This window comes from Chiloscyllium punctatum, chromosome 12 (assembly GCF_047496795.1).
Source record: "Chiloscyllium punctatum isolate Juve2018m chromosome 12, sChiPun1.3, whole genome shotgun sequence".
In the NCBI taxonomy this organism is placed as follows: domain Eukaryota; kingdom Metazoa; phylum Chordata; class Chondrichthyes; order Orectolobiformes; family Hemiscylliidae; genus Chiloscyllium; species Chiloscyllium punctatum.
In genome coordinates this window covers 42,139,451-42,156,723 of record NC_092750.1, presented here as the reverse complement: position 1 = coordinate 42,156,723, position 17,273 = coordinate 42,139,451, and the positions used below count along the sequence as shown (strand labels likewise).

General features: G+C 40.8%; 1 protein-coding gene across 1 annotated transcript; it reads right to left on the bottom strand.

Moving 5' to 3' along the window:
• Positions 1 to 1,091: 1,091 nt before the first annotated feature.
• On the bottom strand, positions 1,092 to 9,188 carry LOC140483475 (sentan-like). Its single transcript, XM_072581670.1, has 3 exons — positions 8,957 to 9,188; positions 6,218 to 6,357; positions 1,092 to 1,420 (listed from the first exon to the last, which is right to left on the bottom strand). Exons 1-3 carry the CDS (start codon positions 8,970 to 8,972, stop codon positions 1,262 to 1,264), a joined length of 315 nt encoding a protein of 104 aa, XP_072437771.1. The 5' UTR covers positions 8,973 to 9,188; the 3' UTR covers positions 1,092 to 1,261.
• Between the last annotated feature and the right edge of the window lie 8,085 nt (positions 9,189 to 17,273).

Below are 17,273 nucleotides of genomic sequence, written 5' to 3'. Positions count from 1 at the left end.
GTCAGCATGTAGCATCCTCGAGACCCTGTGGGAAAAAGAAAGGGTGGATCCTGTCAGGTGGCTCCCTGAGCAGACTATCAAAGTCATTTGGCAGAATGCCTCATTACCAGAACTTTCCAATGGGCACCAAGGCAGCTTGGCTGGTTAGGAGGAGGGCACTGCCTGTCAGATCCTTCATGCACATCTGGTCTCCATGTGCCATCACACACTGTCCTCGAAGTGACTGCACTGGTGAAGAAACTGTCACACATCTCTGACAGGACTATGCCTTTGCAAAGAAAGTCTGGAGTGCAATGCATGATTTTTGTTGAGATTCACCCTGAGCAGTCCCGTGACACAGGATTCTGTGCTCTACAGATGTTCCCCAAGATGCACACTGGGTTAAACATCAACTGCCCCTGGAGGACCATCAACTCTGTGAAAGATGCACTTTGGTCTGCCCAAAACTTGTTGGTCTTCCAGAACAAGGAGTTGCTCTCCACTGAGTGTTGTAGAGTGGCACATTCCAAGGTCCAGGACTACAGGCTGATGGATTTTTAAAGGGTGGGGCAGCTGTTGCCAAGTGGGGCAGAACACAGTTGAAAGTCTTCCTGGTAAAGAATGACAAGGGTCTGTCAAGTTTCAAGATACTTTTGTTATCTTAATGGGAATGTAAATAGTTTAGAAAATGCTCTAATGAGGAATGTCAAAATTCCACTATTATTTGCAAAGTCTACACTGAACTATTTTTGAACTTAATTTATGCATATGCATAATTTATGAAAAAAAATACTTTTGGATAAGAAACTCTGTTTCAATGCAACAAAATAGGAGATGGCCATTTGTTAGTTTATTTCCCAGGGCAATGCCTTGACCAAACAATCTAAATTGCTTGCTTTTAAATTTGAACAAAGCTTTGTAGTTAAGTCATCATTAACTGGTACATTTTCCAGGTCAAAGCCTCTATCAATCACTGTACAAACAAATCACCATTGTCCTCTTCTCCAATATAATTGTTGGTTTCCCCTTAAGTTGGTAATCTTGTGAATTCTCCCAACGACACATATTTTGACATATCCAATTGTATATTTTAATTTTTAAAAATCAGCAGCCGACAACACATCATTAAATAATCTTACATTTATGTTACATTCATCATCATCATCAAACTTTATAATTCTGAGGATGGTTCTGCACTACACAGCTACCAAACATCCATTTTGTACATGTGTAATAAAATATCATCGTGAATTACAAGTGAATTGTTTAAACTAATGTGTTATTATTTTTTCATTGTCAGACATTGTAGCTCATGCATAATATTTGACATTATTGTCAGGCTTGTCAATATTATCATAAAATCTTCAAAGTCTATTTTTTTGTCCTTATCTTCATCAAGGTCAGAAATAATTTCTTTGTATTTTGGCTTCAGCTCTTGTCCCTGGAAAAGAATAGAATCAGATAATTTATAAATATGTGAACTTTTTTGCAATGCGACTTTTTAAATGCTTCATTTCACAGAATGCTGTATTTTGCATTTCAGAAGGATATGCAGTTGCTGTTCCTACAAATGTCACTCTTGGTCTAGTAATCAAGAAGACTTTTCCTTCTTTCATTTGGTTACCATTTCACCTCCAAACGGTATACTACTATCAGATTCAGATCAAGTTATGAATGTGCATCTCTTGGCATGGCAAATGTTAGCAGAATGGGCTGTGATTTCATCTGTATCATGTAGAAAATTGGAAGTGGTCAATGGCTAACCCCTTACTTAGATTTTAAGGTTGAACTGAAATAGAACAATGTCAATTGCAAAATGTTGCAGATGCTGGAAATCTGAAATAAAAATACTGCTGAAGATTTCTCCACAAAGTAGCAACAAAATACATTTTAGCACAGAATTGGTAAACACTTTTGAGGAAAGTAAGAGTTATAATTAAAAAAACTTCACTTTATTTGAAATTGTTGCCCAGGTGTTGTCATCACACTTTTAAAAACCTTTTTTCGATGAAATTTATAACATACCATAAGAATTGTATTAGTTTTCATTTACTTAGAGTCATAGAGATGTTCAGCATGGAAACAGACCTTTTGGTCCAACCCGTTCATGCCGACCAGATATCCCAACCCAATCGAGTCCCACCTGCCAGCAGCCGGCCCATATCCCTCTCAACCCTTCCTGTTCATATACCATCCAAATGCCTCTTAAATGTTGCAATTGTACTAGCATTCCATACACGTACCACCCTCTGCGTGTAAAAGTTGCCACTTAGGTCTCTTTTATATCTTTCCCCTCTCACCCTAAACCTATGCCCTTTAGTCTGGACTCCCCGACCCCAGGGAAAAGACTTTGTCTTTATCCTATCCATGCCCCTCATAATTTTGTAAATCTCTATAAGGTCAGCCCTCAGCCTCCAACGCTCCAGGGAAAACAGCCCCTACCTGTTCAGCTTCTCCCCGTAGCTCAGATCCTCCAACCCTGGCAACATCCTTGTAAATCTTTTCTGAACCCTTTCAAGTTTTACATCTTAAGGGCCTCAGGGAAAATGTTATGTAATCCATGTAAAGGCATTTCAATTTGTGATTGTCAGGGCCATTTCATAATTACAGTGTACAATTTTGTAGTGGTGTTGTACAAAAACAGTATGCAATAGTGTCAGAATATTAGACGCTGAGATGAACAATCACACAACTTCCTCACTAAGCAAGTAATATCCTGTGCTGAAAGTCTCTGTTCTATGCATTAAAGCACTGAATTGTCCCGTTGACTGCACTGCATTTGCTTTGATAAAGGTCTATGCTCATGAATATGCCAGCCTATTTCATTCAGCTTTGGAACATAGTGATCTGAAGACAAGTTCGTGAAACATAATTGTACAGTTTCATTTAAGCTTTAATTACTTTTTGGCATTTCTACACAACTTGATTATGTTTAATATTGTTTAATCTTGTTATTGGACACATCTGTAAGAAGAAAAAAATTTCAAATCTATTCTTGTTCTTCAAGGTCAGAAATATTTTTCTTACATATAGATTCCTGGCTTTTGTGCATTTGAAAAATTGATGTTTCATTGTAAGTTTGTATTGAATTGGGTGTTGAAGCTGGGATTGCAGGAGCCAGCAAATATCATTATTTTGCTTGATGTTCTAAAGAAGAATGGAGGCAGGCATTTTGGATTATTGAAAACAAAACTTCACAATATTAACTTTAATGTTTGGAAGAATTACATCATGACCATGATTTTTTTGAATTTTAAAGAGACCAATCAATTATTTCTTGTTTGAATTGTTTTCAATTATGTGGCTGCAAAATAAATGCAATTAACTGTACCACCAGTGATATGGATAATAATCTGATTTCCCCTGAGGTTTTAACAAAATGCTTGAAAAAATTATAATTGGATTCATTCTTGATTTTGAATCCTTTAATTGCTTTGAAGAGCTTTTGAATAAATTGCGAATGTGGGCAATAGATGTTCCCAACATAATTGTAGACTAGAACTACACTAATTGTTGCACTTTGTTTCGAAGTGACACCTAACAATAATTGGAATGACATTCAGCATTTTAGAAGACACTGAGACTTGAGGTCATTGCAAGCTGAGACCACATCCAAAACTGAGGATAAAACTACATAGATGAAGTGAACCTCAGTATCGGAGTAACTCATTCTAACTTGCAGCTTCTAAAACAAATATATTCAGTTTTTAAACATGAAGCTTTAATATCCTAGATGTCAAAATAGTTTAAGATCCATTTTATTTTAATAGAGATTCAAATCAGATATATGCAAAGACCTCAGATATAAGTACATGTATCTTACAGAAAATGTCGATGTATGAAATATGACAGTAGAATTACTGATAGAACATAATCTTCAGTTACAGTTTTTACATATTAAAAGGGAAGCTCTGAGTGTTTGCATGATTTATTTGTTATTCCATTCAGGAACCATTCACTTTGTGACTATAATACTTTTGAGTTATTTAGTGATCTTATACATATAAAACAACATGATAGGCAGAACCTTATAGCCTGAATGACACAGGTGAGAGGGAAAATTATGGCAGCATTGCATGAAAAGTCCAATGAAGCTTATCTCAATGCCAAGAGTAAACTGTGGCATCTTTTAACTAAGTTCCAAATGTAATAGTGAGATTCTCATAAGGGAGTGATGAGGTGCCTATTGAGGAAGATTTTTTAGAATCCCTGCAGTGTGAAAGCAGGCCATCCAGCCTTTCAAGCCTATACTGACCCTCTGAAGAGCATCCCACTCAGAACTACTCATCCCTGTAACCCTGGATTCCCCATTGCTAATCCACCTAGCCTGCGCATCCCTGAAATCTATGGGCAATTTACCACAGCCAGTCCACCTAACCTGCACATCTTTGGACTGTGAGAGGAAACCAGGGCACCACACAGTAGCAGGGAGAATGTGCAAACTCTATACAGTCAACTGAAGTTGGAACCGATCTCATGTCCTTGGCACTGTGAGGCAGCAGTGCTAGCCAGTGAGCCACCATGTTGCCCTATTTCTTGTTTTGACCTTATTGACTGCACATTTCATCTCATTATTAGACATCTTCCTATCCTAAAACCTACTGTGATCACACTAGAGACTGAGAATTTGGACATGGCAGTCTGAGCAGGTACCTGGTGACTTTAACTTGCTGCTGCCAAAAACAGCCTCAAATGACCCAAAGGCACCAACTGCACATCCCCTTGTCCATGGATACCTGCATACAATAATTTCAAACCCTTCTGGGTCCTCAGGGAACTTCTGTGATCCACTTAAGACATGCTTTGGAAGTAAGGAGCTTATCCCAGGTGTACTGTAACTTGCATTGAATAGCTGCTGCAGGGACACTTTGTGCACTGGGACAGACACTTAGCTCATGGATTGGACCAGACTGCATCTCAGGCCAGCTCGCCACTTCCCTTAGTGGTGATTCACTTTGTGGCAACCTGGAATGTCACCGTATCGGTGCCTTGCCTTGCACTGCCTATTAGCATAGCCAGACACCCAGGCAGCTGACCTCACTGCTCAGCAGTCCCAGTCAGTGAGACATCACTTTGCTGTGTGCCAATGTGCTACATCAACCTCACATCTACACCTTGCGCCAGGAGCTTACGCAGCAATGCACTGCATGTGAACTGGGAAGGCAGCCTTGTCTCAGACTTAGGGAAACAATCCTCTGCCCAGGTCTATGGAGGCACCAATCAGTTCAAAGTTTTGGGACAGTAAGTCATGGGCAGCCTCTGATACCAGTCCACAGGTTTAGCCACAGTCAGATGTCCAATTGTTGTGTTCTCAGTCAGTGAGTGGGTGCTCCCACAGTCCAAGCAGTAGGTCACGGTAAGTCTTGTGGCTCCAAACTGGCTAGTCCAGGAGTAGAGTTATTGCGTTTTGGGCTATATGCCGTCAGTCAGATTTCAGGGCATTTCCATCCAGTTAGATAGCTCAAGAGGGGTGGGGATCATGGTCAGTCTGCCAGAGCAACTAGAGGAAACAAGGATGGGGGAAATTCAAGGGAGGCCGCTACAGTTGGAAGGAGTCTTAGGAACCTATCCATGGGAATGGGGGCTACAGAAAGAGATCATGAGTACACCTAAAGAGGGCGGGGTAAGTATCTCAACCTGTAATGTTAGGGGTTACAAGACCAACTGATGTGAGGCCCTTTAGAGGGCAAGGGCATTACAAACAGGATACAGACCTGTAGGGTCCCTAATACTTGGCTATCCTAATGTATTGTCTCACTGTGTCCTGCATATTTCCCTGTCCCAGACATACCAACCACATCTTTCAACATGAACATTTTTGCACACAGATGCCAAAAAATAGGGGATCGTTTTCCAAGAGGGGCAGAACCACTGACAATATACACCTTGTTCATGGCGCTTCCAAATGCTACAGCAGGCTGATAACATAAGTATCAATCTCTGGTAAATCCTGTATGGACATACAGTTAAGTCTCATAGTTATACTCAGGGCTACACAGTAAAGTAACTGAATAAATTGAGAAGAGCGTTTTTCTTCAAATTGTCCAGCTTCACTCCTTCCTTGAATACGCCGTCTGAATATCAAGTCATGATTATTTTAACAGACTACTGTGTTGAGCTGGATCTTCATGTCTACGAGTAACCTCTTTCAGCTGTTATTGAATTAGATAATCCAATGATCATCGATCTTTTTTGTGTCTAATATAATGAGTGGAACCATCTTCATATAAATTCTTACCTTAATGAAACTCTGAAACTGGGCCAAAAGTAAGTCTTTTGCCTGAGCTTTACTGAGTTTTCCATCGGAACCTGCATGATTATTAAATATTACCGCTATTGCTGCAACAGATTTCTCCAAATCTGTGCAATTCCTGAGCACTGCAAATAAATAAAAGGACACTAATTAGTATGTTTATGTGTTTCAATAAATCATTATTTGTAGTAAGTTACTGAACATGTTTCTACTGAGAATGATGCAATAATCCTTAATTATATAACTTTGAAAAGTTATCACCTATTTTGGGAAGTGTAACTGTTTTCTAATATTTTTAGTAATCTTCTCATAGTTGGTAGTCCATGGGAAACAAAAGCAGGAAAGTAAATATGATTCTTGTAATAACATAAATGTGCTGGAAATAATAAAAGGATTAAACCAGATAGAAAGAAACCAATAGTTTATCCTACTAAAAGATTGGGACGTAATAGCTAGAAACTTGGTGAAGGGACCAACAGGACTGGCAGCCAAATGTTCCAGGTTTTAGATGCTATAGGAAGGATAGAATGGAAGGCAAGATCATAGGGGAGTGAAATTTTTGTGTAAGGAAAATATTACTGCTGCATTTAGAGAAAATATTTCTGATAAATTGTTCAGTGAAAGTGAATGGTTTGAAATTAGAAATAACAAAGAAATGATCATCTCGATGGATTTGTATTAATAGCTCCCCAATAATCAGATGGAAATTGATGAAAAATATGTAGAGAGATGTCAGATATGTGTAAGAATAATAAAGTTGTAATGGTAGGGGATTTTAATTTTCCAAACATAGACTGGGAGTACCATAGTATTAAAGGTTTGGATAATGAATAATTTGTCAAATGCTTTCAAACAGATTCTTGTACAATGAATTTTATACGCCCTTACAATGTGTGTAATGTTACTCTTAGTGATTGTTCCAAGCCCTGGCTGTATTTAAGACCTTATCACTCTGTTGCAAGAAACAAGTGAATTTCAGCCCATTGTATTTTACAACTCTTAGCTTTACTCAAATTATTACTTGTTCTTGGATTGATGCTATGGGGTCACTGTCCATCTTAGGTGCTATCATTTTTACCACACAGTGTCCTACAGGATATTTTTAGCATCTTTCCAGTTTCTCGGTGTATGTTGTGACTGTATCACTACCTTCACTAGGTTGTGTGGCATATCCAATCGAGTTAATAGATCTTCCCAGCTATGCTGCATTCTTGGATCTGCTGTTTGCTTTCTTGGGAAAGAAATTGAACACACAGCTGTTGGCTTTGAATCTGAACATCAGGCATCTTAAGTTTAATATCGGACCAGGGAGATAAGGGATGGGAGCCTTATTCACTTAGATGGAACCTTAAATAGCTGCAGAGTCCATTCATTCCATGCAATCATAAGGATACTTGACTATGAGAATGGGGTTTGGAGAACCCCAATGCTAAGTTTGAATAGAACTCCACATAGTTGAATTGATTTCATGCATTTCAAACAACAGGTTGAAAGCAACTGTTGGTGACCATTCAAAAACAGACTACAAAATGCTTTCTTTCTTATGTTTTTGTATTGTCAGAGGAGCAGGAGTGCAATAACTGTTGTTGTGCAGTGCTTTCATGCACTATGATTTGAGACAATGCTCCATACCACCTACTCTTAATGTTAACAATGTAAATACTTAACTCATTAAAAATAAAAAAACCCAGCATTTTTAAGGAACCCTTGCAGTGCCGTGTACATCATCAAAACCTTTTACTTTTCACTGACTAAATAACATTCGGCAGGAAGAATGTATAACTTATCAAAGAATTTCCATCTCCATCGATTTAAAAATTCAATAACATTTAAGAAATGGTTTCTATTTATTGTGACTATTTATTTCTTCAACAATAGGGAGATGTTGTGGTTGCTGGAAATGTGTAATTTAAAAAGGGGAAACACTCAACATGTCAGGCAGCAGCTGTAGTGAAAAGCAGAGTTCATATTTCAAAGTGATCACCTTTCATCAGAACTGGAGAAGATGAGAGATGGCAAAGGCTTTCTTCACATTGAATCAAAACTGGGGCACTTCCTTGCTATTACACGACTCATATTAAACTACAACCTAATTGAATAGACTCGAAAAAGGCACTAACACAGTACGCAAACAGCAGGCTGTCCATTATTGTTTTTGTTTGTTGCAAAATATCAGAACCATGCCTCAAGGCTGTACATTTTTAGAAATATTTCCTCTATTTTAGTTCACATGCAATTTTTTAGTTCAATGTCAAAGACTGTGTAGACTTGTCCCTTTCTGTTTTATATTCTTGTTGCTGGAAGGTACAGTTGCTGAAAATTGCCATGTTTAGTTCCACAATTGAATAATCACAGAATATTTCTCCACTGGCATTCTCTGAATTAAAAAGAATGCGTTGTAGTATCCACAAGACATTAATTTATTTAACACAATCAAGGATGACTTTTAGTTTGATATGTTGGATTTCAGAATATATTCTCTATTTTATGAACATAGATTAATTAGATGAACAATTAAAGTTAATAAAAGGCAAAGAAAACAGATAAAATAGCTTCATTGTAATCTACAACCTTTTTATGGCCCTAGTGCAACTAGTGCTGTTTAATCCATGGATGATATGGATTTAGAATATTATTTGTTGAGCCGGTTAAACATAAAGTGAATATGAATACTATGGTGGTTAGAACAAAGCCAATTTGCATAAAATGAAACCACATGCTTACCTTTGACAGGAGACATTTGCTTCTTAACCGATGTTCTGGAACTATAAACAAAAAAGAAGTTTGAGATTTAGTAACTAGCCACTTGCAACTCTTGTGCTGAAACTACAATTCAACGAAATAATTAATTTAAGTATCTGGATGTTGGGCTATGATAAAACCCAAAGCATTAATCGGCTGCAACTCGAAACAATGCATGTAAAACTACAAGACAAGCCCTGGCTTGTTTTCCTTTTGCAAAGTAATGTGGCTTTTGAGCTCTTCTATTCGCAGTTGAAGACTGGTCCAGATTTTCTGTTCCTTATTTACTAGCGCACATCTGAGGATAACATCTGTTTGCTTGTGCACAGAATTGGAATTCAAATACACAAAATTCAAATGTGCAGCAGCTGTTGTTTGTTGCACAGAGGCCTTAGAGGTCCAAATGGTGTACATTCTAGTGTGAGCAGTGGCAGATGCTGTATTGAAGGGAGTTAGCATATGTATACTAGTTTGCAATGCAGAGTGACACCAGCAGTGCAGGTTCAGTTCCTTTACTGGCTGAGTTTACTATGAATGTCTCACCCTTTGCCTGAGGTGTGCTGACCCTCAGGTTAAATTCACCAGCAGTTGTCTCTCTCTAATGCAAGAGCAGCCCTGTGGTCCTCTGGGAATATGGTGACTTTACCTTTACCTCAGTGATTATCTACTGGCAGTATGCAATGTAGGCAGATCACGTCACCAGTCGGCTTCTAATGTTGATTTGACACCAGCATTAACACTTTGAAGTTCAACATTTCACAGGTGGCACAGTCTCTAAGTGGTTAGCATTGCTGCCTCATAGTGCTAGTGACCTGTGTTCAATAACACCTTGGGTAACTGTCTATGTGGAGTTTGCATATGCTTCCTGTATCTGTGTAGGATTGCTCAAGCTTCCTCTCACAGTCCAAAGATGTGCGGGTTAGGTGGATTGGCCATGCTAAATTGCCCATAGTGTTCAGGGCTGTGCAGTCTAGGTCAATTAGTCATGGGAAATGCAGAGTTATAGGGATGGGGATGGGTCTGGCTGGAATACTCTTCGGAGGGTCAGTGTGGACTCGATGGGCCGAATGGCCTGCTTCCACGCTGTAGGAATTCTATGAACACTTGAGTTAACAGTTTCTCTTAAACATACATATATTCAGCAACATGTGGGAACACTCTGCCAACATCACCCACCAAGTTGTTTCAAGGGATCAGCAACTTCTTCAGATTAATTGCTGACTGACGTCTAATGAATATTATGCTATGATTGTGCAATAGCTTGGCATTTTGTAATGTTTCTTAGAGTTACTAAAGCTGGAGTCATTTGGTTGATGCTAAAGGTGTTTTGCAATAACAGTTTAAACATTCCTCTTGGAATAGAACATGACTGGAAAACTTATCAAAAGGCACAGAGCACAATAAGCTGCTGGAAGAGGGAGGAGGAGGATGGGGAGAGAACTGTCTGTGTGTATCATATCTGCCCAAGTTGTTCAGTCAGCAATTCTCCTACTTGAACCTCAGCAAGTCCAAATGTGTCTTCACTAAGACCTTGAACCTTCAGGTGACCATCCTCCATGATGGACTTCGGGACAAGCAACAATGCAGAGTCATTGAGCAGAAGTTGATAGCAAAGTTTGGTACTCATGGGAATGGCCTCATCTGGGACCTTGGGTTCATGTCACACTACAGGTGATCCCACTGCACGTGCGTGTGCACACACAGATACACACACACACCCCCACGCAGACCCTCCCTTATATACAAGGTCTCTCTCATATGCACACACATACACCCCTCGCACTCACACCAACACATGCACCCTCTCACACATACCCCATTACACTCACACTTAACCAAGCTTACACACACATATACACACACTATCACGTGCAATCACACTCACACTCACACTTAACCAAGCTTACACACACACATATATACACAGACACTATCATGTGCAATCACACCCACATTCACACACTCACATGCACACTCAATCTGTCGCTCCTCCATGCACACACATATAAATTTATGGGTGAATTTGTTTTTGCAGAACTACATTACATTTTATTTTGCTCAAAAACTGCATGAGTCCATGTAAAACTCTGTATAACTATCCAGAGGGTTTGTCAGTCTGACATAGCAATGGGACACAGACAGACTTCATACCTATTGTTTAAAAAGCTAAGCTATCCTGAGAATGTAATTTAAAAGAAGTTCTGGGATTTACATATCAAAGAACAGAGATCAGCATATCCCATTATAAAAGATGAAAGTTTGAAGATTGTTTACTGTATCACATCTCCATGACACTGGACACCTTTGGCTATAAATTCTGTGAGCATGATATTAACTTCCACAACCACCTGATGAAGAAGCAGTGCTCCAAAAGTTGTTGCGTCCAAATAAACTTGTTAGAATATAACCTGGTGTTATGTGATTTTTAACCTTAACTAAGGGTGTACTCAATGAATCCTGCCAGCTGCTGCAGCCATCACTATAACCTCAGAGTAGGGTGAGGGCTGCATTGGCAGTGGATGTAAAGGTATCATGGATTTTGATGTGCCTCCTCATTCAAGGCTGAAGATATTTGCAACTTCTTGCAATTTGCTATCCACCATTATATGAAGGATGTCAGTGAAACTTTCTATTCACAGTGTTGAATATATTTCATTCCCAGAACATATCAGGCACTACTAGTGCAGTTTTATGAGAATTGCAGGCATTCCCATGTGTGCAGGAGCCTATTTATATTGCTTTTGAGAGTGTTGCATACCAGTCCTTCAGAACCCAGCTGGTGTGGACTATGAATTATTTGGGTCAATTACTGGTATCCTGGCAGCAGTCAAGATGGCTACATTGTGAGGTGGCTTGCTGTGCCATCTGTGTTTGAGCAATGTGATAGAAGCTGGTTACTGGGCATCCAGAGCTACTCACAGATGGCATATTTGATGACTCTGGGGGAAAAAAAATCCTTGTTCCTGGTGGCGGGGCTCAAGGGCGGAGGAGTGGGAAGTGGAAGAGATGTGGTGGAGGACATCGTCGGCCACGAATGGGGGGAAATTGCGGTCCTTGAAGAAGGAGACCATCTGGGTTGTATGGTTTTGGACTCTGGGGAAAAACCCACATACACATGTAAGCTGTGTTGTCACAGTAAATACATGGATAAACCATGTATTTAGTGATGCTAAAATAATGGGTGGAATCTAATGCTCCTCCCAGGAGTGGAAAATTAGGCAACAGAGCCATTTATTTGAGCAAGAGGCGTAATGTCAATTTCCCCATGAGAGGATTCAAGTGAGGAAGGAAACAAATTAGCAGCAGACTAAAGATAGATTATGGTTCCTGATGGCAAGCAGGAGAAACCTGTTTTTAATTTTTAACCTTTTTCTAATCAGCCTGTTGAGAGATGGTAATTCACACCTCTTCAGCAATTGGGACGTGAACCCAGGTCTCCCAGTCCACAGGTAGGGATACTACAAATACACCACCAGAGGATTACAAATCTAATTTTAATGCATTAGCATGCCATGAATACACATTAAGGCAAATGGGTGCAGGTTAAGTGGGCAGGAATTGAAAAACACCTTCAGATTCGCGATTGGATTAAAGGTGGCATATAGCTGGTGAGGCCATCTTCCCAGTGATTTTGAAGTAGGGGGGTATCTTTATGGACCAGTGCTAAGGAGACTGCTGTTCAGGGAGGTCAGGAGGAATTCGATGATTGTGATCCCAAGAAGAGTCTTGGGGAACAGAAGAAGGGAGTGGGATGACAATGTTAATGAACTGCTGAAAAATGCTAGAGGTGATTGGGGGAAGATCAAGAGTGAGGTTGGGAGAGTCGAAGGTAGCAAACACAGCAGAAAGGGTGGTCGAGAGAGGAGTGAAGATGATGGATAGTAGATTGAGGACGATAGTGCAGGCCCAGGGTGGCAGGGCTGATGAGGATCAAGTGTGATGCACCAAAGGTGGGGCAAGGCTGATGTACAAAGAGTCACAACGATGGTTTGCAGCTCCAGTGTCAGAGTGGGATTATCTGGGGTTATCGCTATGGCCAGAGATCAGGGAGAAGATGGAGGAAGAGAAAGAGAAATGGCAAATTTGATTGTCCTTCCTGGCTGTGCAATGGAGGATTCTGTCTTTGTTTTATTGTTTGGGCCATATTGCAGGCTGTAGCCTTAATAATGGGCAAAAGTGAGGACTGCAGTTGCTGGAGATCAGCGTCAAGATTAGAGTGGTGTTGGAAAAGCACAGCAAGGCTGGCAGCATCTGAAGGGCAGGAAAATTGACGTTTCAGGCAAAATCCCTTCCTGATGAAGAGATTTTGCCCGAAATATCGATTTTCCTGCTTCTCAGATGCTACCTGACCTGCTGTGCTTTCCCAGAACCACTCTAATCTTGATGGTAGCCTTAATAATGGCCACTTTAAAGAAGACAAGCACTATTTTCCGCATGCAGGCCAAGACACAGAACAAGCCTGTTCCATTTAGTTAGCTCCAGCTCCCTCTAATTGCGCAGCAATTTGTCCTGCAAAAGATAGTGAACGGTGTCAGTGAGTGTGTTTGACTGATGGAGCTCCCATAGCTAAACAGCTGGATGTGTGTGCACTTTCAGGCTGCAGCAATGTTAAGTGAATTGGCATAAGGTGATGCAATGAATTTCTAGTGTGGATCATGATTGCTAAAGGTTGTTGCTAGATGAGTGATTAGAAGATAATGTATTTAACAGTATGTGAGTTACACACCATAACATTCTCAGCCTCTGGCCTGCTGTTGTGATCAATATTTATATAGATTGTCAGTCACGTTTCTGGTCAGTTGTGACCCTGGGATGGCGAAATGGTGAATTCAGCAGTTATAATAGCAGTGAATAACATGGGGAGATGGTCAGATTCTCTACAGCTGAAGATGACCATTGCCTGATACTCGTGGAGCTAGTTCCTTGCCACTACTCAGCCCAAGCTGCAATACTGCCCAAGGCTTGTTGCACATCGACATGGAAAGCTTTAGTATGCAAAGAGTCATGAATTGAAATAAACATTGTGGAATCATCAGCAAACCTTCTTATTTCTGACGTTATGACTGAGATAAGGTCATTGATGAAGCAGCTGAAAATAATTGGACAGACAGCATTCCCCTGAGGAATTCCTACAGAGGTGTCCTGGAAGCGATCAATTGCCACCAAAAAACACTACCATCTTTCTTTTTTCTAGGGAGAACTTCAACCAGTGGAGAGTTTTCCCTGATTTCCATTAACTCCAGTTTTGCTAGAGCCCTTTGATGCAATATTCAATAAAATGCTGTCTTGGTATTAAGGGCCTTGAGTGGTCCTCATAGAATGCAACAAAGCATCAGTGAGTGGGCTATTGGTGAGTAAGCACTGACTGTAGGCACTATGATAAAACAGTCCATCTCTTCACTCATGATCAAGAGTAGACTGATGGGATGTTTATTGGCTCGAATTAATTTGCTCTGGTTTATGTGAACAAGAAAGACACCTGGGCAAATTTTCACATTGTTGGGCAGATGGCAATATTTTAGGTACACTGGGGACATTTGTATAAGGATGAAGCTAGTTCTAAAATACAAGGCTTCAACACTACAGATGGGGTGTTGTCAGAGCGCATAGTTTTACAGTACCCAGTACTTTTAGTCATTTCTTTATTATGTAGTGTGAATAATGAGAAGGCTAGCACCTATGATACTGGGGACCTCGGGACAAGGTGGTCTTTGACCATATCTGGGCAGCATTTATTGGCTTTGGAGGGAGTTCATCATTAGAATAGAGAAAAAAGAACATAGAAAAGTACAGCACAGAACAGGCCCTTTGGCCCACGATATTGTGCCGAGGTTTAATTCTAATGTAAAATATAATAAATTAACATACACACCCCTCAACTCACTGCTATCCATGTGCATGTCCAGCAGTTGCTTAAATGTCCCGAATGACTCTGCTTCCACCACCACAACTGGCAACGCATTCCATGCATTCACAACACTCTGCGTAAAGCACCTAGCTCTGACATCTCCTTTATACCTTCCTCCTAATATCTTCAAACTATAACTCCACATATCAGTCAATCCTGTCCTGGGGAAAAGTCTCGGGCTATTGACACTATCTATTCCACTCATTATCCTGTATACCTTGATCAGGTCTCCTCTCTTCCTCCTTCTCTCCAGAGAGAAAAGTCCGAGCTTATTCAACCTTTCTTCATAAGACAAGCCCTCCAATCCAGGCAGCATCCTGGTAAACCTTCTTTGCACCCTCTCCAAAGCCTCTGTATCTTTCCTATAGTAGGGTGACCAGAACTGGACACAATATTCCAAGTGTGGTCTCACCAGGGACTTGTAGAGCTGTAGCAAAACCTCACGGCTCTTAAACTCGATCCCCCTGTTAATGAAAGCTGAAATAACATAGGCTTTCTTAACAACCTTATCGACTTGGGTGGCAACTTTGAGGGATCTATGTACTTGCACACCCAGATCCCTCTGTTCCTCCACACTGCCAAGAATCCTGTATTTAATCCTATATTCAGCATTGGAGTTCGACCTTCCAAATTGTATCACTTTGCATTTATCCAGGTTGAACTCCATCTGCCATTTCTCAGCCCAGCTCTGCATCCTGTCTATGTCGCACTGCAGCCTGCAATAACCCTCAATACGATCAACAATACCTCTAACCTTTGTGTCATCTGCAAATTTACCAACCCATCCCTCAACCTCCTCATCCACGTCATTTATAAAAACTACAAAGAGCAGAGGCCCAAGAACAGAGCCCTGCGGGACCCCACTCAACACTGACCTCCAGGCAGAATACTTTCCATCTACAACCACTTCTTGCCTTCTGTCAGCCAACCAATTCTGAATCCAGACAGCCAAATCTCCCTGTATCCCATACCTCCTGACTTTATGAATGAGCCTACCCTGGGGAACATTATCAAATGCCTTGCTGAGGTCCATATACACCACATCCACTGCTCCACCTTCATCGACCTGTCTTGACACCTCCTCAAAGAACTCAATAAGATTTGTGAGGCATGATATGCCCCTCACAAACCCATGCTGACTGCCTTTAATCACATTATGTTTTGCCAAATAGTCATAAATCCTATCCCTCAGAATCCTTTCCAAAACTTTGCTGACCACAGACATAAGACTGACTGGTCTGTAATTGCCAGGGATTTCCCTATTCCCCTTCTTGAAAAGAGAAACAACATTCACCTCCTTCCAATCCTCCGGTATGACTCCCATGGAGAGTGAGGAGGCAAATATCCTCACCAGCGGCTTAGCAACCTCCTTTCTCACTTCCCGGAGCAGCCTTGGATAAATCTGGTTTGGTAAAAACAATGACTGCAGATGCTGAAAACCAAATACTGGATTAGTGGTGCTGGAAGAGCACAGCAGTTCAGGCAGCATCCAATGAGCAACGAAATCGACGTTTCGGACAAAAGCAAGGCTTTTGTCCGAAATGTCGAATTCGCTGCTCGTTGGATGCTGCCTGAACTGCTGTGCTCTTCCAGCACCACTAAATCTGGTTTGGCCCTGGGGACTTATCAATCTTAATGCTTTCCAAAATTTTCAGCACATCAACTTCATCAATCTTGATCTGGCCAAGACTGTATCCCAGCTCCTCAAAATTTTCATTCACAACAAGTTCCCTTTCCTTGGTGAAAACCGAAGCAAAAAACTCATTTTGGGTTTCTCCTATCTGCTCAGACTCCACGCACAAGTTCCCTCTGCTATTCCTGATCGGCCCTACCTTCTCCCTGATCATTCTCTTATTCCTCACGTATGAGTAAATGCCTTTGGGTTCTCCCTAATCCTTCTTGCCAAGCCTTTCTCGTGCCCCCTCCTGGCTCTCTTCAGTCCATTGCTGAGCTCCTTTCTAGCAAGCCTGTAATCCTGTAAAGCTGTGCTAGATCCTTGCTCCCTCCTTCTTTCTTTTGACAAGAAGCTCCTCTATTCTCGTCATCCAAGGTTCCTTAATCTTACCCCTTCTTAACAGTCGTAGAGGAACAAATTCATGCATTACCGCAACAACTGCTCCTTAAATAGTCTCCACATGCCTGCTGTGCCCTTTCTGTAGAACAATTGCTCCCACCCTGTACTTCCTAACTCCTGTCTAATAGCATCATAATTTCCTTTTTCCCAATTAAATATCTTCCCTCGATAACTGCTCCTTTTACTCTCCAAGGCTATGCTAAATGTGAGGCAGTTGTGATCACTGTCAACAAAATGCTCTCCCACCACAAGATCTGACACCTGCTCATTGCCGAGCACCAAATCCAAAATGGCCTCTCCCCTCGTCGGTCTGTCTA

What these genes read in the sequence shown, in the direction of transcription:
- LOC140483475 (XM_072581670.1), bottom strand. An exon ending in AGTTTCAGAGTTTCATTAAG is followed by an intron (nt 1,421 to 6,217) that starts GTAAGAATTTAT and finishes ATTCTTTTCCAG; the next exon opens with GGACAAGAGCTGAAGCCAAA.